Raw genomic sequence first — 19577 nt, 5'->3', positions numbered from 1 at the left:
AGCTGTCAGCGGGCACACAATCAGCTGATCGGTCAGGGTCCTGAGCGATGAACCCCAGCCGATCAACTATTGATGACCTATCCTGAGGATAGGTCATCAATAGTATTCTCCCTGGAAAACCCCTTAATTCAAAATTGGAGAGGCATACTATGCTTGGGAATAGTTTACCACAATTCCTGTTGAACTATTCTCTGTGGTCTCAGTATTCTATTAGTGAAGGTTCCTCACCCTGATTCTTCTCATAGTGACAAAGTTATTTTAAATCTACTTGTCTGTGGGTATTACACGCAAACCCTTGATATGTTGACAACAAAATGTATACTGGATATTTGGCTTGAAACATATATTACTTTCTTGCAGAACGTATTGAACTTGTTTACTGCCATGGTATATATATATCACACCAACATCTCTGAAAATCAGTGATGTATGCCATAAGATGAAGACCTCTATACTTTGTGCCCCAACCACGGATAATAAACGACCATTATCCAGTGGACAGCCTTTCAATTTTTAACACGTTCTTAATTTTTTTTAAAATATAAATCCCATGTAGGGAATTTTCTAGAATACTATTTGTTATTTGACGTTAGTGCATTTATTGATTTTTCTTAGCAAAGAGCAGCAAAACATAAAAAAAAAAAATCAAGCATTCCACACCTTACAATCAACCCTTACGCGCATACATCTACAGATCGGAGTGGTGTGCTCGCCTGCTTGTGCCCTCCACCCATTTCACAAAAGGCAAAATTCAAAAATGCACAGTTTACCTTAAAAAAGTAGAAACATATTCAATTTTATGAATATAAACTTTGTGGTAAAGTATGTACAATCCTCATGTATAGTTAAGGAAGCATTGGAAGGGACAGACATCTCCAGGAAATTTTGACTGGGCATAGTCAATTAACATTACCCAATTAAACATATTGATTGTTACATGTACGTAAATCAAGAGGCTTCCAGGGTGATAGATCTTTCATGCAGTTATGCATAATATAGAAACAAATATATAGTTACATATATATGTACATATTCAAAGTCCAGCTTACCACATATACACGTTATCAGAAGTGGGCAGATTACAAACTTTCTCAATTGAAAAATGAGAATCCAATATAAGATCTTGATCATGGTCACCTATAAAAGATTTAGCACCTTTTCAGACATATTACCCCTGGCACATTAATGTGATGGTTTTGTAAAGCAACGTCTTGACTTTTAGTGAGGTAGCAAAAGCATTAGGAAGTAAGCAGAACAGAAACATCACATAACTGATGAATAAATAAGTGTTCGTATAGTGGCATTGAGTGAAAGCATTGGCTTTGCTGTGCCTTTACCAATGATGCTAGAATTAATGCAAAGCTCTAGAAAGAATACTTAGCATCATGTAAAGCAGAAAGTAGATATATTGTAAAATGGTCCATATACAACATTAATTTAGCAAATGTAACCAAACTTTCTACATTGGCTGTGTGCTAGAGAGGCAAAATTGACTTAGTACTGTAAGAAAGAACAATGTAGCCTAGAGTATGGAGGAAGAACACAAACGTGGCTAGAAGTATGAAAGCCAGAGCTGCAGTTGGTTAGTGGTGGCCACATAGCACAAAAGAGTTCGGAAACCGGTCTGCTACAAACAATCAGAATAGAAAAAGCATGTGCCTGTTTAAACCAGACATTAAGACATTCCCCCATGTTGTTTCATTTATCTGTTGCTGGAGTGTCCTGTTCATTTACACTGAAGACTGGTCCCAAACCTGAAAGAGAAAACAGAGTAGAGGACAATTTATCTCATTAGGGAGGTTTAAAAAAAAAAAAAAAAAAGGCATGACCCTAAACATAATTCAATCTGGCCATACATGTTAAATTAAAAGCTTCTCGATTTTGCGGACGATGTATAAAGGTGCCTTCAGAGAGTTCTACTATGGCACCTCTTAGCCTCTCCTCTGCAGCTATATAAATATGCACACATGGCTGAACCTAGCATGCATATCGAACAACCACTGATCAAGCGCTCATGGGGTATTTTAAGGATAGGCCATCAGTGTTCCGATGAACCACTTTTAGTTGAAATGGCACAATATAGTAGATATTTGACTACTCGAAGTCAGCATTGTTGCATTTTTCAAATATTCTCAATAGGCCTCTGTTCTACTGTAGTCACCTAAAGAACTGTAAATCGAGCTATGGTAAATTGGAAGTTAATTCTACTATTAATTAGGTGTCCACCAGTGCTTTATGACAAGCTATGGCAGGCCCTATGAGAGCTGGGCGTATCGGCACATCTAGTCAAGCTAATAAAATCACTTTATACGAAGTCAAGAAGCCACTGTGAGAACACAATATGAGGACACAGATTGGTTTGGGATTGGCAAAGGTGTCCGACAGGGCTGCATCCTCTCATCCTTCTTGTTTAACCTATATATGCGGAAGTGATCATGCGTAAAATGGACCTAGACGAATTGGAAAACCGGGGTGAAAATAGGTGGAAGAAACATCAACAATCTCCATTATACGGATGACATAACTCTGCTTGCAGATACAGAAACAGGTCTGAAGCAGCTGGTATGTAAGATTAAAACTGAAAGTGAAAAAATGGGCCTCTGTCTGAATTTAAAGACTAAAATGATGACAACTGCAAAAAATGGCCAAATTTAAATCAAAATCAACAATGAAGTCATAGAATGCGTGCAAGACTTCATCTTCCTGGGCTCATAAATGACCAGGCTGGAGAATCTATGCCAGAGATAAAACGTAGGATAGCATTGGGGGAAAAGTAGGGATATCGGTATAGCAACTAAACACAAGATAGTGCAAACCACCGCTTTCCCCATAGCCATGTATGGATGTGAAAGCTGGACTGCGAAAAAAGCTGATAGAAGGAGGATTCATACGTTTGAGCTGCGGTGCTGGCAAAGATGCTGCACATGCCCTGAACAGCGAGAGTAACAAACAGAGAACTCCTGAATCATATAAGACCCAATATATAACTGGAGGGCAAGATGATCAGACTTGCGACTGAGCAGAGTTGCTAGAAAAATCTATAATGTTTGAACAGATTAGTGGAAAAAGAAGACCTGACCACCAAAGGACACGATGGCTTGATACTGTTAAAGCTGATACTGGCATGGATGTCACATGACTGAAAGGAGCAGTGCAAAACCGGAAAACATGGAGGGAGCTCGCCTTTAGGGTCGCTGAAGGTCTTGAATGACTAAACGGCTAACAACAACAAGTGCCTCATGACAGCACCACTGGTGGGTGCTCTCATAGACGTCTGTAGGAACAGGAACACAGGTTAAATAGACCCTTCCCATTACGCTCCCCAGTGTTTTCCTGTATTAGGCTAGTGCAGCTCAGTTTTTGTATCCTTTTATTATAGGAATTTTCAGGCGGGAAACTAGGGTGCTGTCAAGGACTAGTGGAAACCAAATTAATAGTAGGGATAATTCCCTTTCCCCATCTGTATAATTAAGGGACACAGCTTGAAGACCATGGTATAGCTACTGCCACTAGGCGGCGGACACTAAGCAGACAAAAAGTTTTAGCTCCTCCGTCTTCGCTATATCCCCCTGCAGGCACCAAGCTAACTAGTTACAGCTTAGTGTCCATAGGAGGCAGAACTGTCTTCTCACTGGTCTTCAACCACCAGTAAGGACTTGGGGAATAACAAGGAGGCAGGACTCTCCCTGTTATCCCACAGAGGAGGGCAAGCCATTCTGCCGACTTCCCCAACCTCTGAAGAAAAGGAGGCACGTTCAAGCACCAACTTGAATGTAGCCCGCCAACCATATTTTTCTGCCACCCTGCTAGGCTGATCCCACATGGGCAGTGTTTGATTAACGGAAGGCCCACCCCTAAGCACACTGCCGTGGACGAGGTACTTCCACTCGGGCTAGGGCTGTAATTGAGCCCCCATCTTCCAGGACATCTGGTTCATGAGTGGGATTTTCTCCTCTCCCTTTTTGTCTACCTATTGTCCGCCTAAATAGCACTTGCTATACTCACAGTCTTCAAGCTATGTCTCCCAATCAACAAGACTAGAAATAGATATTATGGCAAGACCAAAATCATGTTTTTCCACTGCATCTCCCTTCATGACAGCAACCCTGGAGACTAGCAGATAAGTAGACTGGAGGACCTTCTTCCAAATGATACTGCAGGTCTTAATTAGCCAAAACATTCTCTGTAATGTTTGGAGAACACATTCAGCCTCTTCCATGTGGCTTCCCTACATGGAGGAAGAACACAAACGTGGCTAGAAGCCTCCACCCTCTCTGCCCAGAAAGGGAAAAAAATCACACTGAGCCATTACTAGAGTTAGCAACAGTAACTGGGACCCACACAATGTAGAATTTCCTCCAATATTATTGGTAAATTGATCCCGTGACTGTGCTGTATAGTAGAGATTAACGTGAGAAGTCTTTTTTTCCTCCCTGATGATGAGAAAAACAGATGTGGGAAAAAAAAAAAGAGTGGAGGTCAGGTGCAGTGGTGGTGAGGAGGCCTTAGTTTTAATTAGGTATCTTAATGGAGAGGTATCGAGAGAGGTATTTGCACGGGGTGCGGGGTGCAGCCAACCCAGGAAATATTCAACCTGTGAGTAGAGATATGTAGAACAGAATATGGACCAAAAGACTTGAATTAAGCCGCAACCCTTTAATAGCCATGTACATACACAGATGCTGTCATTAAAATCGTAAATAAAAAAACAGCCTATAAAATCTGAGTTCTCTGCTCACCTGAAGTTGTGTGCCACTAAGTACTGGAAATAAACATAATTGGTTCCTCTTTGGTGGGGTAGAAATGATACCACAGTAATGTTGTCGGATAGAATCTTTATATGGTGACCTGAAATCTCTATGTTAAGTCTTTTAAAGTTTCCCAGTCTTGGTAATTTGAGGACATTTGTTTGATGTTTTGAGATCATTGTTTCTGAAAAGAGTGTCCATTGAAATGAGCTTCCCACCCTCAACCACTTGCATCAGTTAAGACTAGAAGGGGTTCTTGAATCTACTCTACTCATTTGGACAAGTAGAATGGGCAGAGCCACCACAGAAGGGGTGGTTTTACTTTGTGAAGAATTTTGGGATTTTTCAATCAAGGAGGCTGGACCGCCTGTTCTACGAATTTAGGATTAGTGTAGGGACTGAGGAGATTCTGAAAGGCTGGCAGCAAAACTAGTAGTGACAAAGTTATTTTCCTATATGTACTACAAACATCAGGAATCGCTGGTACAAGTGATGAATTGGCACATGGTAATATGATTCATTGAGATGAATTGAAAACATTACCAGCCCCTGAGGTAATAACAGGACAATAAACTTTAGTAACTTCATTTTAAAATGTCTGTAAACCATCCAGTGATTCAGCCCTTTGTGGTTTATTATTGTTTGGAATTCCCTACTGTTTTTTCTTTTTAATCAAGAAGATAAATGAATAATGATCTACACCCTCCAGGTCCCTGGCAACTGGTAGTATAGATACCACTGACACCTCCTTTGCATTTGGAATTGAAGGGATTTTGAGGGTTCAAATCTTGTTGGGGTTACGGATCTGAATTCTATTTTGTACCCTGATGTTACAAGGAGAAAGACCGATGAGGTTTTGGGTTATTTCTTTTCCTCTCTCATTGTTTTGAGAGGCCCCTGCTACTGTTACCAGGGTTGGAGTTTTTCACCTTACCCCTTTTAGAGTAGCTCCAGCATCCCAACTTCCACTTCCCCCGATACTCTTTAGAGAGAGCCTGAGGCTTACGAAAGGGCTGTTTTTTAAATTCACATTCTCTTCAGAAAACACTCTCTTTTTGCACGCAACCCTTTCTAAGATGTTATATAACTCTGGGCCACAAACAAATTTACCCTGCAACCCTATGGACCAGACTTTGTTTTTTTATGTTATCTAAAATTGTCTCTCCAGATCACGTGGCCCTGCGAGTAGAGATAGTGAAGGTCCATGATTTGGCTGAAAATCATACAGATTCCACCGATGCGCCCCTTAGGAACTCTCTCACCATTTTAGAAACAGGAATTGATTTACTAATTGCTCTTGAAAGGTTTTAGAATTTTGTCTGATCCTCTAGTTGGTTTATCCACAACACCACAGATCTTGCAACAGATGGCAATGTTTGGATAGGATTTGTTGATGCCTCTCAAACTTTTTATAGCAGGAATCAGCTTTCTATCCATCAGGTCACATAACTGTGTTGAATCTTCAAATAGGATAGTGATGCGTTGGACCACCTTTGCCACTTGTATGGCTATTTTGAAGAACTCTTCCCACAATGTAGCTTCCTTTAGGTCAAAGAGAAGTCTGTTTTTAAACTCCTTAGACCCTGTTAATCTGTACTCTGAATTTTTCCCTTCCGCCATTGTTAGTTCCTTAAGATTGGGGTTAACTAGAAATACTCTTTTTTTCTTGGCCCAGAGCCCTCCAAACATCTTGCTCTGAACTGACCTAGGTTTTTTCCCTTCTTCCACCTCCATAGTAATACATACTGCTTTTAGTAGATAGTTAATATCCTCGGAATCAGAGTAGTACTTTTTGTCATCTTCCTCTGGCTCTTTTATTTCTTTGTTAAACTCCATGTACTGGATTTTAGAGTCAGATGAAGAGACTTGATTAATCTTCACTAGTTTCCTCGGGGACGGCATCAATACTGTAATTTGCCGCCTAGCACTAGAGATTTCTGCCCTAGAAGATTGCTCTTTCTTCCCTTACTACACCTTATAGCTTCAATAAAGGATACAAGTTCTTCCTTGGGAAGTTGATTAATACAGGAGGGACACAGTTGTTATAATTCTCCTCCAAATGCATACCGCACATTCCACATCACTTGAGCTTCCTTTTAGAGTCAACTTTAAGACTTAGTGAAAAAGAGACCTTCTCTAACAAAAAAGGATGTGGCCCTCTGCAACTTTGCCCCCTCTGACATTTTGTGCAGCGACGGCATCTGGGTGGGACGGTCATTTGGCCATTCTTTCCAGAGCCAGGAGATGGCACTCGGAAAAAGGGGAAAACTCGTCCAACATTCATTCCAGTCCAACATTCATTCCAGACTTTCACACAGAGGGAGTGGGCGTCAGCCAGGGGACCCCTAACTAGAGGTCTACTGGCACAGATATACATGAGATAAAATCGGCCTGGAACCCCAATGAATCCCCCACAAGTATCATGATCACGTTGCTCCATGCAGCATGTCTTTGCCTGACAGCTATCTGCAGAAACAGGAAAAACTGGGGAGTGGTAGCAGAAAAATGTTATTTAACCTCTATGTTTGTTCCTGTCCCTACAGAGGTCTATGGAGACAACCTCCAGTGGTGCCATTATGAAGGAGGGTGCACTGGAAACTTTGTTTATAAATTAATATATTTCTGAAAATCATTATACATCCTACAAGCTTATGAGTCTTTGTAGGAAAGGCTAAACTTTTGCTTCCTAGTCAAGGAGAAAGCTGTAAGGTTTTCCATACCCAGATGATTTCCAGCCCAATTTAACAAATGGGAGAGGATCAAAATGAGATCAAGCTGTGTATAGCATCCTTATTCTGATGGAATGTGAGAAGTGTGTCATCACAGACACTGCCCATTGTAGTGAAGAATGCAGCAGTCTGAGTGTCTGAAGGATGGACAGATTTCTTTTCTTATAGGGGTTCTGTCATTAAAAAAAAATCCTTACCTATTCCTTCCCCGTCAGTCTTCTTACCGCACCTTCCACCCACCGATTTTTTTCCCGCCTCTTCCAGTCCCCCAAGTCACCTCACCTCCAGCCGTCTGATTCTTCTTCTTTCTGTGACGAAGCGTCCATTCTCGGCAGTCTGCTTCCTGCAGGTTAGTGTACACTAAGTCACTAGTGATGTAGCATTCACTGCCTAGCAGAAAATGCCAACTCCTATGCCTCGCTATTGCAGAGACTGCGCATGCAACAATAGTATATGAATACGCGTGGCGAGACAGCGCGCATGTGCAGTCTCGGCAATAGCCCAGCATTCCCTGCTAGGCAGTGATGTAATGTACACTGACCCGTCGGAAGGAAGCTACTGAGAATGGACACTCTAAAACAGGAGGAAGAGGATCCAGCCAGCTGGGACTGGAGGAGCCAGGAGAACGGGGAGAAGATGCAGTAAGAGGACTGCCTAGGGAGGAATAGGCAAGTATTGATTTTTTTTTTCTAATGACAAAGCCCCTTTAAATGTGCCTGTAAAATAGGTATTTGCCAGCTTTAAAGGATTTTTCAGGCTAAAACTACTGATAATCTATCATTAGGATAAATTATCAATAGCAGATAAATGGAAGTCTGCTGCTCGGGGCTCCCAGCAATCAGCTATGAAGTAGCTGTGGATGGCTGGAATGCTCAGAATGCCATCTGTAGTGCAGTGGCCCGATTTGGTATTGTAGCTTTCTTTCCAGTAGGGAGCTGCAACATCAAACCAGGCTGCTACGCTATGGATGGTGTTCTGAGTATTCTGGCCATCCACAGCAGCTTCTCTTCAGCTCTTCAGCAGGGGTCCCAAATGGCGACACCTCGCCGATCTGCTTTTGATGACCTATCCTAAAAGATACGTCATCAATAATTCTAGCCTGGAAAACGTCTTTATTTAATATAAAGAAATGGATTACAAACAACTTTTTTTCTAAGTACATTATACAGTATTACTATTTGAACAGCAAGAACAGACCTACCTTGTTGACTTGAGAAAGGGGAGTTCTTACACCTCCTGCAGCTACACGGCCTCTACTACTATCTTCAAATAATCTTCCAGCAGGCGACCTTTCTCTTCTGGTGCTTAATAACCTTCCAGGGGACTTCTCTCTTTCCAACGGTCGCCCAGGAGACTTGTCCCTGCGCAGCTCTGTCCTTCCTTCACGGTAACGATGTGGTGTACTAGGCTCACGTATCAAACCTGGGACTTCTCCTGGTACTGGACTGGCTGCTATTCTCTTCGTAATGTGATCATTGTATGAAGGAGGGCCTCTCTTGTTAGGACTGCCATGCAAGAAAGAAGGCTGTAAATATACTAAAAGGACACTTTACAATTTACACAGAAAAAAAGTGCAACCACATACTCTTTCTTCATAGCTGTTGTAAGCAGATGAAACTTACCTCCGTGTAGTGGAAGGGGTACGATGGAGATCACTTGCATTGTCTTTCACCAGATTGCCCTTACAACAGATCACTCGGAGCTTGTCCTGGTAAACTGATGCCAGATAGATGGCTCCAGAAGAGATGGCTGGTCCCAAATAACGTGGGTTTGGAATATCCAAATGAGCCCTGGCTGGAGCACTGCAATATTAAAATGCATTCAGTTTACAATTACACAGAATTATTGAAATAATATGCTAGTTAAACAGGCCCTGTCACTTCAGCTAATACTGCATAAATCAAAAGTACAAGAAAATATAAGAAACTTTGCAATATATCCTTCTGCACTCTATATGTTGGTTAATGTAAACCACCTCTGCAAACAACATTTTCCATTTGACACAACCAACAAAGGAGAATACACTTTTCTCTACATTATTACTGCCCTTCTAATGAGGCGCCAGTCTTTACCTTCTTTATATAGGTCCTATATTTCTGCACTTATCAGCCACCACTCCCCTCCCTCCCCCTCCTGTATTGATCAATCACTTTCAGATTTACTGCTAAAACCCATCTTGGTAGAGGCAAGATATATCCAGCTCACTGAGGGATCAGGTTATTATGGCCAGAAATAATGTTATTTCTCATTTGCGTGCACACAGCTTATTCTGAAGAGTCACCTGAAGTAACGGGCACGCCTTAAGCGAGAAAACTTACCCAAGAGCAGCACGTCCCTGAATCTCAATAACTTCCAAGGAGTTAAAATGAGTCACAAACAAGTAAGGTTCTCGATATGCTAAAAGAAAGCAGAAAACCCAGTGGATTAACATCTATATGCTGTAAAGCGTACAGGCTCTTTTTTGAAGACACCGGACCATGCGCATTTTATAACAAATTTTAATAGAAACCTAGAAAGAGAATCCTACAAAAAAGACAGTGATTATATTATAAATAAACCTACCAAAAGCAAGAGGCAACCGGCTCCATTTTAGATCATCTGTTCGGCTCCGTCTTCCATATGAGTCAACAAACACACCAAACTCTACAAAGAGAAATATACAGTGTTCACTCTAGAATACCAATCGCATGGTAAGAGAGCGTTCCCACAGCATTTGTCACTACATTGTGGGATTCCGTCTGGGAGTTACATTACAAATGGCGAAAATAGCATTGTGATGGAACTCCCAAAAAGAGAACAAACAGTATCACTCACTGTCATTAGTGAAATGGATGCGATTTTGGTGACCATTTGAGAGGATTCCTGTAATATTCGGAGTATACAATAGTGTAGTTTGCTAGGTTATTCTATACTCCAAATATAACGGGCACAAATGGAAACCATGTCAAATGGTCACAAAAGACAATTAATGATTCCATTTAGGGGTTCCTTCACTGTGCTGTTTTGGTACCTGTGATATAAACACCCAGATGTAATCCCACAGTGTAATGAAAAATGCTGGGAGAACGCTCCATATATATATATAACATATATATCTAAAAAAAAAAACATTAAAAGCAAGCTCTTACCATGGAAACAAAGTAGGTACTCTTCCCTCTGTCCTGTAGTGTTCACCTGCATTATAGCAATGGGGAAACTATTGGTTGAGGATGCAAACACAGCAGAGGCTAAGGAATGGTCATTTTTATCCAGAAATTCTAGGGAAAAAATACAAATATTTTATTGTTTATGATTTTATTGTGTTTTTCCTTCTATTCAGTTCATGGTACATCTAGTAGTCTGACATTTTAACAGAAAATGATATAAAGTCAACCAACTCTTTAAATGCCTTGAGCACCAATAAGATTAAGCCACCTGATCAACAATGGCTAACATCTAAGATCCTGTCTGTGTATCTTAAAATATCTCTGCACAAGGAGATTTTAAATAAGATGTTAAATATGACTCATTCTCTGATAACTTTCTCATTTGGCATTCTAATAACAGCCTGTTCCCATATCTTCAGCAGCTTCAGACAGCTAGGGACTCATTTAATGGGTATTCTCGTCTCGACAAGTTATTTCCACAGGATAAGGAATATCTCGCTGATCAGTGAGGGTCTGACTGCTGGGACCCTGACCGATACAGAGATATCACCCTCAACATGTCCATGAATTTTGACAGCTGCGATTACCACTGTCAAAATTTCAGGGTATGGCATGGAAGGGAGCAATTTCTCTGGATTGGTAGGGATCCCAACAGATCAGACCCCTACTGATCAGCAAGCTTGCTAAGAAGGGAATACCATTTTAACTCTCAGATAAAATGTGGCCTTACATCACACAGCAACTAAATGAGAGTTCAAATACCACTTGAAAAAATAATGTAAGAAAAAAGACCGCTAAAAGCAACCTTCTGGGCCTGGAGAAACAAAGATGGCCGAACTGCTTCTCTGACTATCTGATGCACACTGCGCATAGTATACATTGGTAGTCTAAGACAGTGTTTCTCAACTCCAGTCCTCAGGGACCACCAACAGGTCAGGTTTTCAGGATCTCCTATAGTAAAAACACCTGTGGCAATGTCTGAGGCCCCGACAATAATTACATCACCTGTGCAACACTGAGGAAATCCAAAAACATGACCTGTTGGGGGTCCCTGAGGACTGGAGTTAAGAAACACTGGTCTAAAACACTACATGCTGTTCTGACAAGTCAGTGCTGCTCACATGAGCAGCATTGGTCAATCAGAAGCAGGTACAGTGTCTTAGACTAATGATGCATCAGGCAACCCGAGAAGCTGCTGTGGCCATCTTTGTTTCCCGAGGCCTGGACAGTCCCTTTAATATGGTTAAGTAGGCTAGCTTTTTTCTGAGCCTTCACATACTGACTTCTGTTTAATCTGACCAATCTTACAGATGATGAAATTGGTTGGAGTTGTCCATTTACACACACTGATATATTGTTGACATAAACAGTTCACATCTTTCTCTTTCTTATCATCTTAAAATAAAACTTTTCTATTTCCTATAATGGAGTTGTCTTTCAGATGCTTTTACGCATGACAAATCTGTTTTCTGGCATCTACACACACCAATTTACGCTGGTTGGGTATGGGAGTTAATTAGAGATGAGCGAGCGTACTCTGATAAGCACTACTCGCTCTAGTAATTTGCTTTATCCGAGTATCGCTGTGCTCGGGGCTAAAGATTCGGGTGCTGCTGCGGCTGACAGGTGAGTCGCAGCGGGGAGCAGGGGAGAGCGGGCGGGAGAGAAGGAGAGAAAGATCTTACCTCCGTTCCTCCCCGCTCTCCCCTGCAGCTCCCCGCTCCGTGCCGGCACCCGAATCTTTAGCCCCGAGCACAGCGATACTCGGATAAAGCCAATTACTCGAGCGAGTAGTGCTTATCCGAGTACGCTCGCTCATCTCTAGAGTTAATGCTTCCTTGGGCGTTTTAAAAAAAATTGTTCAAGAGTTGCTCAACATTTATACGGTTAGGAATAACTTCCCTAAGCCCCTTTTATTGTTGGATTCAATCAGTTTGCATCTCTGAATTGGTCCCCATGTATTTTCTCACCCTCCAGAGTGTATTGCTTCATTTCAATCTCATAGAATTTATTGGTTCCAATAATGACGCTGTAGCCAGTAAAATAAATACAACTGCAGGGCTCCGATGTCTCAATTTCCTAAACAAGAACAGAATTCTAAATTTAGGCAAGAATTGTTAAACAGAATTTAGGGAGAGATCATACAATGGACACTTACCTTTCTAATGCAAAATTTGCTGAGGCTTTCATTGTATCGCAATATCACAACTTTATTCAGCATGGCAGCGCAAATGCATAATCCATTCTCAATCTAGGACAATAGAGAAGCATTAAAAAGATCTGGAAAGATGAATCATTACAATACTATTCACATTTGTTAATTACATTTAGTAGAGGGTCAAACTATTGAGATAAGTAATTGGGGACTAAGTATATAATTACCACTTTAACAGCAACACTATATTTACACGTTTTATAATGCATTTACATATCAGTTACAGGCACAGGCGATGTGATATTGGAAAGACCATGCTATACTTGTAGTACATGTTTCTACAGGCATTAGACTGGTGTATGTACAGCGTAGTAATACATTCATGAAACCCAATATCCTATAATGTTTTCATTTGGAAAGCAAGTGTGAAAAAATAATAATATGCAAACATTTTAAAACAGAATTTATCATATCCACAATGCATCTACAAAGAATCCCTCAGCAGACAGATCAGGGCATCCGAGGACAGCATAAACTAATGGCAGAGACCGCGAGTGCAGCAGCTGGAGGCAATTACTTTGTTAGCTGCGTATTTTTCATAAAATTAGAGTTTCTGTGCCACAGCTTCTGAATATCTCATGCTACATAGCATACATACAGCGTACAGAAGACTACATGTTGTGCTTGCACTACAGCACAGACAGGGGGGGGTTTTATGAAAGCTACCAAAATAAAGGCCCATTTACACGAGCAGATAATCGCTCAAAGATCCCTTAAACGACAGCTTTGAGCGATTGCTTTGCTTGAAAAATAATTGGTATTCAAGTAGCTTCTCAGTTACTTAAATGCCAATTGTTTATGTTAATGAAGCCTTCACTGAGCGCATGCTAATAGCCCGAGGCTATTAGCTGTGCTCAGATGCTTTGTTCTCCATGGGGAAAACAATGCTATCAGCACACCCCGTGGAGAACGACTGCTAAAACTGATTGCTAAAATCAAGCTCACTTGATTTTAATGATCAGCGAAAAGAACCAGCAATGCGGATGCCCCGCGCCCATTTACACGCACCGATTATCGCTAAAACGATCGCCGATGAGCGAAGTTTTAGCGATAATCGTCCAGTGTAAATGGGCCTTAAATGACCCAGCGATGTGCCACGGGTCTCTGTCACTAGTTACTTATTAAATATCAATAGCGAGTGTCTGTTATTGCGACCAATGAATGTGCCCATTCTCCCAAAAAGCAGAGTCGAGAAATGCACTGTTTTTACATAAAACATTTTCACAGGGCTGTTCAGAAGGCTTCCGGTGGCTGCAATGTCATCCACTTACTTGCTGTTATTAGCGCATCTGACGCAGATGTTAATTTTGGATGATGACAGAAATATTTTGCCTTAGATTTAATAATGTCAATATTGCACTCCCAAGATTTATGGAATCGCATATATAAAAACACATTTAAAAAAATCAGCTGTCAAATAAAATGGTCACTTACCTTCCCAGCAGCAAATAGATGACAGCCTTTAACAGCCTCAAACACGGTGAGAGCTACCTCTGGCTGTGCTGGCAGATGTGCCTGGGCCAGAGACTGCTTCACTTTCTTCACATCAATCAAGCACAATGCACGCTCTTCTCCTACAAACACCACACAAGATTTAGAAGAACAGTTTGCCGTTTACCTGTACTTATAGTATGGTATGAATAACGAAACTGGGAGATGTTGTAATCTGCCTCAGCACCGAATCATCTCCCAACGGAGAGCTGCTCACATACCATATACAGGATGCTCTATTTGTGCCCAGCATTATAACAAAGGGACATCCTCTACATCTAGAGCAGTGTTTCCTAAACTCCAGTCTACAGAAACCCTCAACAGGTCATGTTTTTAGGATTTCCTCAGGTGATATAATTATGGTCAGTGCCTTAGACATTGCCACAAGGCGTCCTCACTAAAGGATATCCTAAAATCATGACCTGTTGGGGGGTCGCGAGGCATGGAGTTTGCAAAACACTGGTCTGGGGGAAAGTAGGTTTCTACACCAGCATAGAAGCGGGTCTTTACCGTATGAGTGATAAGAATATGGATCTCTCTGCCGGAGGATGTGGTGATGTGCAGAATATGCAGTCTGGAGGGGGCGAGCTACAGAACTGCATTCTTCACAGCAGTGGTCAGTGATATTGTGATGGATTTGCCCAAAATAAAAAGCTGGCATGCTTTTTTAAATATAATATCAAAGAATGTGCACCTTGGGAAATATTACTGACCATCAGTGGTCTATGTACTCCCAAATTAAGCATCTACAACAAACCCATCAAATTACCTGCTATAAGTAGGAGTTTCTCTAGCTCTTTCACAATATGAACCTGAAACACGGCTCCGACACCCGGGATGTGAGTGAGAGAATTCTTTAACACATTCAGAGCATATAGGCCTTCCTCGGCGCCGACCAGAACAATCTGCGCACAAAGAAAGTGAACACTGCATGATGAATAGCAAATTAGATCTATTCAGTATGGCTAAAATAAGATGTATAGTGTATGACTATCTGCCCAAAAAGAGGTTTTGCATGAGCTCGTATGTGATATACAAAACAATCCAGTAAGACATATAAGCATCATATGTAATACAGTGAGGTTATTGATTAAGAAGCGAGTATTATGGAGGTTCCTTATATACAACTGGTTCCTGAAGTATTTAGACTAACACCATTTTCATAATTTAGCCTCTATACACCATCACAATGGATTTGAAACAAAGCAGTGGATATGTGATATAAATGTAGGCTTTCAACTTTAATTCACAGGGTTTAACAAAAATATTGCATTAAGGCATACCTGAGTTTTCAGCAAGTTTTCTAAAATACATCAGGTTTTTCTTACCCGCTTATTTGCTGCTGTTTGCAACCTGTTTCGGGTCTGTAACTTCTGATTTTCAGGTGATCTTCCCCATTTTTCTATTTTTCTGCTGTTTGCAATGAACTTTCAGGGAAGGAGTGTGTAGCAAGCCTACCATTCCGCTAGTAATTCTTCTTTGCCCTTACATCCCATGCTGCACTGCACAGTCTCTGGTCCAATCAGTAGGGAGGCAGAACCTGAATGCCCCCCTCTCTGAATTCCCAGGACAATCAGGCATTTACAGACATGCGGGCCAAATGCTTAGTAATGTGTGCACATATACATGCGCTATAACAGCCAGAGATGGCTGTGGAGATCATTATCATAGTGTCTGCAGATCTGGCAGCATGCAGCCTGAGTGCACAGGATCGGTCTGTGAAACTAGCCTATCCCCCTGTTGCTATGGAAAAGTCCCTGTGTCCTTGTTACAAAAGAAACCCTGTACTTAATAACAGAGCGTGGATTGCAGAGAAGCTGGGAGAGAGACCCCTAGTGGCAGCCACTTCAAATGTGATTTATAGTGTTAAAACACCAAAACTTTAGTGCAAGCATATAACAGAAATTATGAGATCAATACAAGCTAGACGATCAGAAGTTGTCTAAAAAGTTAGTCCCCCTTTAACTATTTAGTAATTATAACCATTTTATTACATTGTACCTTCATTTTCACAGGCTCAAAAGTAATTGGACAAACTAACAATTCCAAATATAAAGATTATTTGTAATACCTGAATGTAAATACTTTGCAGGCATCGAAGACTGGAACACAAGAACGTCTCCAAGTGCCGAGTTCCCTCCCTTCAGATGCTTTGCTAGGCCTTTACTGCACCAGCCTTGAGTTGCATGTTGCCTCAATAAGTCAAAAAGAATCTTGTAGGAGAAGTTTTTTAGATGTTTCCTAGCAAGGTTTGATCTGGTCCTTCTGTTCTTACTGTGTTACCAGTGGCTTACTTTTTGAGATAATTACATTTATGAATGGGGTCTCTTGATTATAGACTTTGATAACAATATGACTACCTCCTAGAGACGGTTTTTGACTAAATGTTGTGAAGGCATTTCAGTTTACGTAGGAAAGAATTCTGCAGTCATTCACTTTTCTTGCCTTAAATTCTCTTCCAGGCCGTTTGATGTTTCTGAGCTCACTAGTGCTTTCCTTATTAGAGATATATAAAATTGTTGATTTGGCTACTGCTGAAGTTTTGCTATCACAATGATAGATTTCTTTTGTTTGCTTTCATCCTAATCATAATCTCCACTTGCATTGACACCTCTTTGGACCACATGTTGGAGTTACTATGAACAGCTACCAAATGCATATTAAACAATACAAATTAACTGTAGACCTTTTATGTGACTCCTTAATCTGTCATGAAATAAATAAACCTGCCATATCGAGCCAGGAAAATGCTTATTAGTCAGTTGTCTAATTACTTTTGAAAATGTAAGGACAATGTAAAAAATGGCTGTACAGTGGTCCCTCAACATACAATTTTGCAGGCTTTGGAACCAATTACAAGTTTCCATAGTTATGGTTTCAACATGTGATTGTTCCCAGCAAGAGAAACCATGTGGTCTTGTAGATATGATACCTTTGTATAGCGAGCTTGCGAACCTCTTGGGTTCTTCTTGAAGCCTGAAGAAGAACCCAAGAGGTTCGCAAGCTCGCTATACAAAGGTATCATATCTACAAGACCACATGGTTTCTCTTGCTGGGAACAATCACATGTTGAAACCATAACTATGGAAACTGGTAATTGGTTCCAAAGCCTGCAAAATGACAAACCCTCTCCAACCAACATAAAAACAATAATTAAAGAAACAAAAGCACAAAACTAATAGAGATACATCAGGCCTCACACAGAGCAGTCAGAGTTGCTGAATGATGAATGACTTTCTACTAGGGTGAATGCATAATTCAATGATGTACTTGAGGCTATATGAGCAGAATACCTACTCAGACTCAGTATCTGTGGTCCAAGAGTCCCTCTCTGCTTGCTGCTAAGGCTCTTGTGTATTTGAAGACAATCCTGCAGATTTATGAAAGAAAAACTGTCTTTGCTGCTCACAGCAACCAATCACAGTACAGTTTTCATTTTTCAAGAGCAGAATATGAAAGCTTGAAGTCTACCTGCCTCATTTAGCAACATTAGGAGTTGAAAGAAGCATAGAAATATAAAGTTTCTGAGTCCCTCTACTCTTGACTTTATCAGTGTTCATCACCTAGATACCCTTGTGCTTGTGTCAGTGTAAAGGGAAGCTAAAGGATTCTTCAGTTCCTGCTTTGGAACAAAAAAACATGGGTAGCTCTCCCAATTCACAGAACATCTCCTGTGTATCTAACTTGTGTTTGTACTGCATTCAACTTACAACTATGTTGATCTAAGCAGAGGCAATTGGCTGGAAGATCTAGCCAACCAGCACGTGCTTTTCAGTCAGAACATACATACGATTGGCTGCATCTTGCAGCCAATCACAGATGTGATAGTTCCCACTGACAGCACAGTCGAAAGGCGAACACAAATGCAATTGCTCAGGAGAGGACATCACAACTTAAAAATATATTGTAACTGGGAGACCACTGTAATGGTTCAAGTAATATTTCGGGTCAGTTCCCTTGAAATAAAGCTGAAAGTCTAAACCTCAATTGATTACTTTGTTCAAAACCATTGCGGAGGCAAAATTAAGAAAACTGTACGAGCGTCTAAATACTTCTGGATCCCAATTTATAGGTCGATTAAAGCTATTCGATCATTTGTATGACACAGTATAACATATTAGGAATTAAATGCATGCCTACCTGCTCTGTTAGAGGTATAGTGCAGTTTATGTCCAGTCTGTCTTCCCCTTCTAGTTTCAAAAGGGAATTTCCAAGCAATTTCTGAGATAGTGAAAGAGAAAAAAAATATTACACCGAATGCTGCAACTGAAGTTTACATATATACCGTGCCTGTGTAATGCAAACAGCTTCATTCAAGAATGAGAATTATAAGAAATAACTTCCATGCTACTTCCACACTGATATTTCACCAATAGGGTAAGACACAAAGTGACAGTGACACAGAAGGAGAGTGTAACGCAGCAGCTAGTGCAACAAGAGGTAACAAACACAACAGACTTGTGAAGACCATCTGTGTGATAATTACCTTTTCTACAAAACATGTCACCTCCAATATACTCATCCTGATGTCATGAAAAGAGCAACATACAGTTATATACTAAACTTATACATGGGGGGCAGCAATTAGAAGCATTCACATAAAAACTATGCAGTCCTGATTTTATATATACTATATTTATATATATATTTATTATGTACACTGCGCAGATATGACACCCAGTAGACAGTATTGTGACAAGAAGATGCTGAAGTCAGTCTCTCTGCTTCCATTCTATGCTTGCTGTGCCTTTTGTCATAAGTCTGTTGCATAACAGTTCATGACCTGTTATATAAAAAAGACAGACTTGTAAATGGAGGTCCTTGTAGTTAAGGTGTTGTGCAGGATCAGGCTCTACTTATGCTTAATGTGAAGCCTGCAATGCAGATCAACACAAAGTTCTGGACTAAATAGCACAGCAGTTAGTTGAGCAGCTTAATGTCAACTGTAAAAGTAAAAAAAATATAAATTACAGCAACCAGGTATCAGTGTATCTTGATGCCACCAGGAAGCTAGGGGGTTTGACAGGAGTAACGCACCTGTCACACCCCCAGCTCCCAATAGGGTTAAGAACCAAAGGTCCTGTGGACGACACTTACAGCGTGGGGGAGCCGAAGCAGGACACATACTGCAGGAGGAGTGAGACCCGGGGACCGGAGTGACAGCGCTCCCGCCTTCTTTGGCTACAGGGGAAGCGGACATGGGTGGAAACAGTGCGGGACTGAAGCAGGGACACCACTGACAGCGCTC

General features: G+C 41.0%; 1 protein-coding gene across 4 annotated transcripts in view; it reads right to left on the bottom strand.

The window, feature by feature from the left end:
- Window positions 1–588: 588 nt before the first annotated feature.
- The window catches only part of CIT (citron rho-interacting serine/threonine kinase), a 140833-nt gene continuing 121844 nt past the window's right edge, over window positions 589–19577 (bottom strand). For all 4 annotated transcript variants that reach the window (XM_066603665.1, XM_066603664.1, XM_066603666.1 and 1 more), the window contains 11 exons: window positions 18470–18550; window positions 15099–15234; window positions 14273–14412; window positions 12782–12874; window positions 12594–12702; window positions 10606–10734; window positions 10040–10120; window positions 9796–9874; window positions 9100–9279; window positions 8679–8982; window positions 589–1754 (listed from right to left, as the gene is read on the bottom strand). In XM_066603665.1, the coding sequence (XP_066459762.1) occupies window positions 1731–1754; window positions 8679–8982; window positions 9100–9279; window positions 9796–9874; window positions 10040–10120; window positions 10606–10734; window positions 12594–12702; window positions 12782–12874; window positions 14273–14412; window positions 15099–15234; window positions 18470–18550 (1356 nt within the window). In that variant the 3' untranslated portion in view covers window positions 589–1730. The remainder of the gene's footprint in view (window positions 1755–8678; window positions 8983–9099; window positions 9280–9795; window positions 9875–10039; window positions 10121–10605; window positions 10735–12593; window positions 12703–12781; window positions 12875–14272; window positions 14413–15098; window positions 15235–18469; window positions 18551–19577) is intronic.

This window comes from Eleutherodactylus coqui, chromosome 5 (assembly GCF_035609145.1).
Source record: "Eleutherodactylus coqui strain aEleCoq1 chromosome 5, aEleCoq1.hap1, whole genome shotgun sequence".
NCBI classification, from domain to species: Eukaryota; Metazoa; Chordata; class Amphibia; order Anura; family Eleutherodactylidae; genus Eleutherodactylus; species Eleutherodactylus coqui.
Note: the sequence above shows the minus strand (reverse complement) of the source record. Positions and strands in the feature narration are given on the sequence as shown.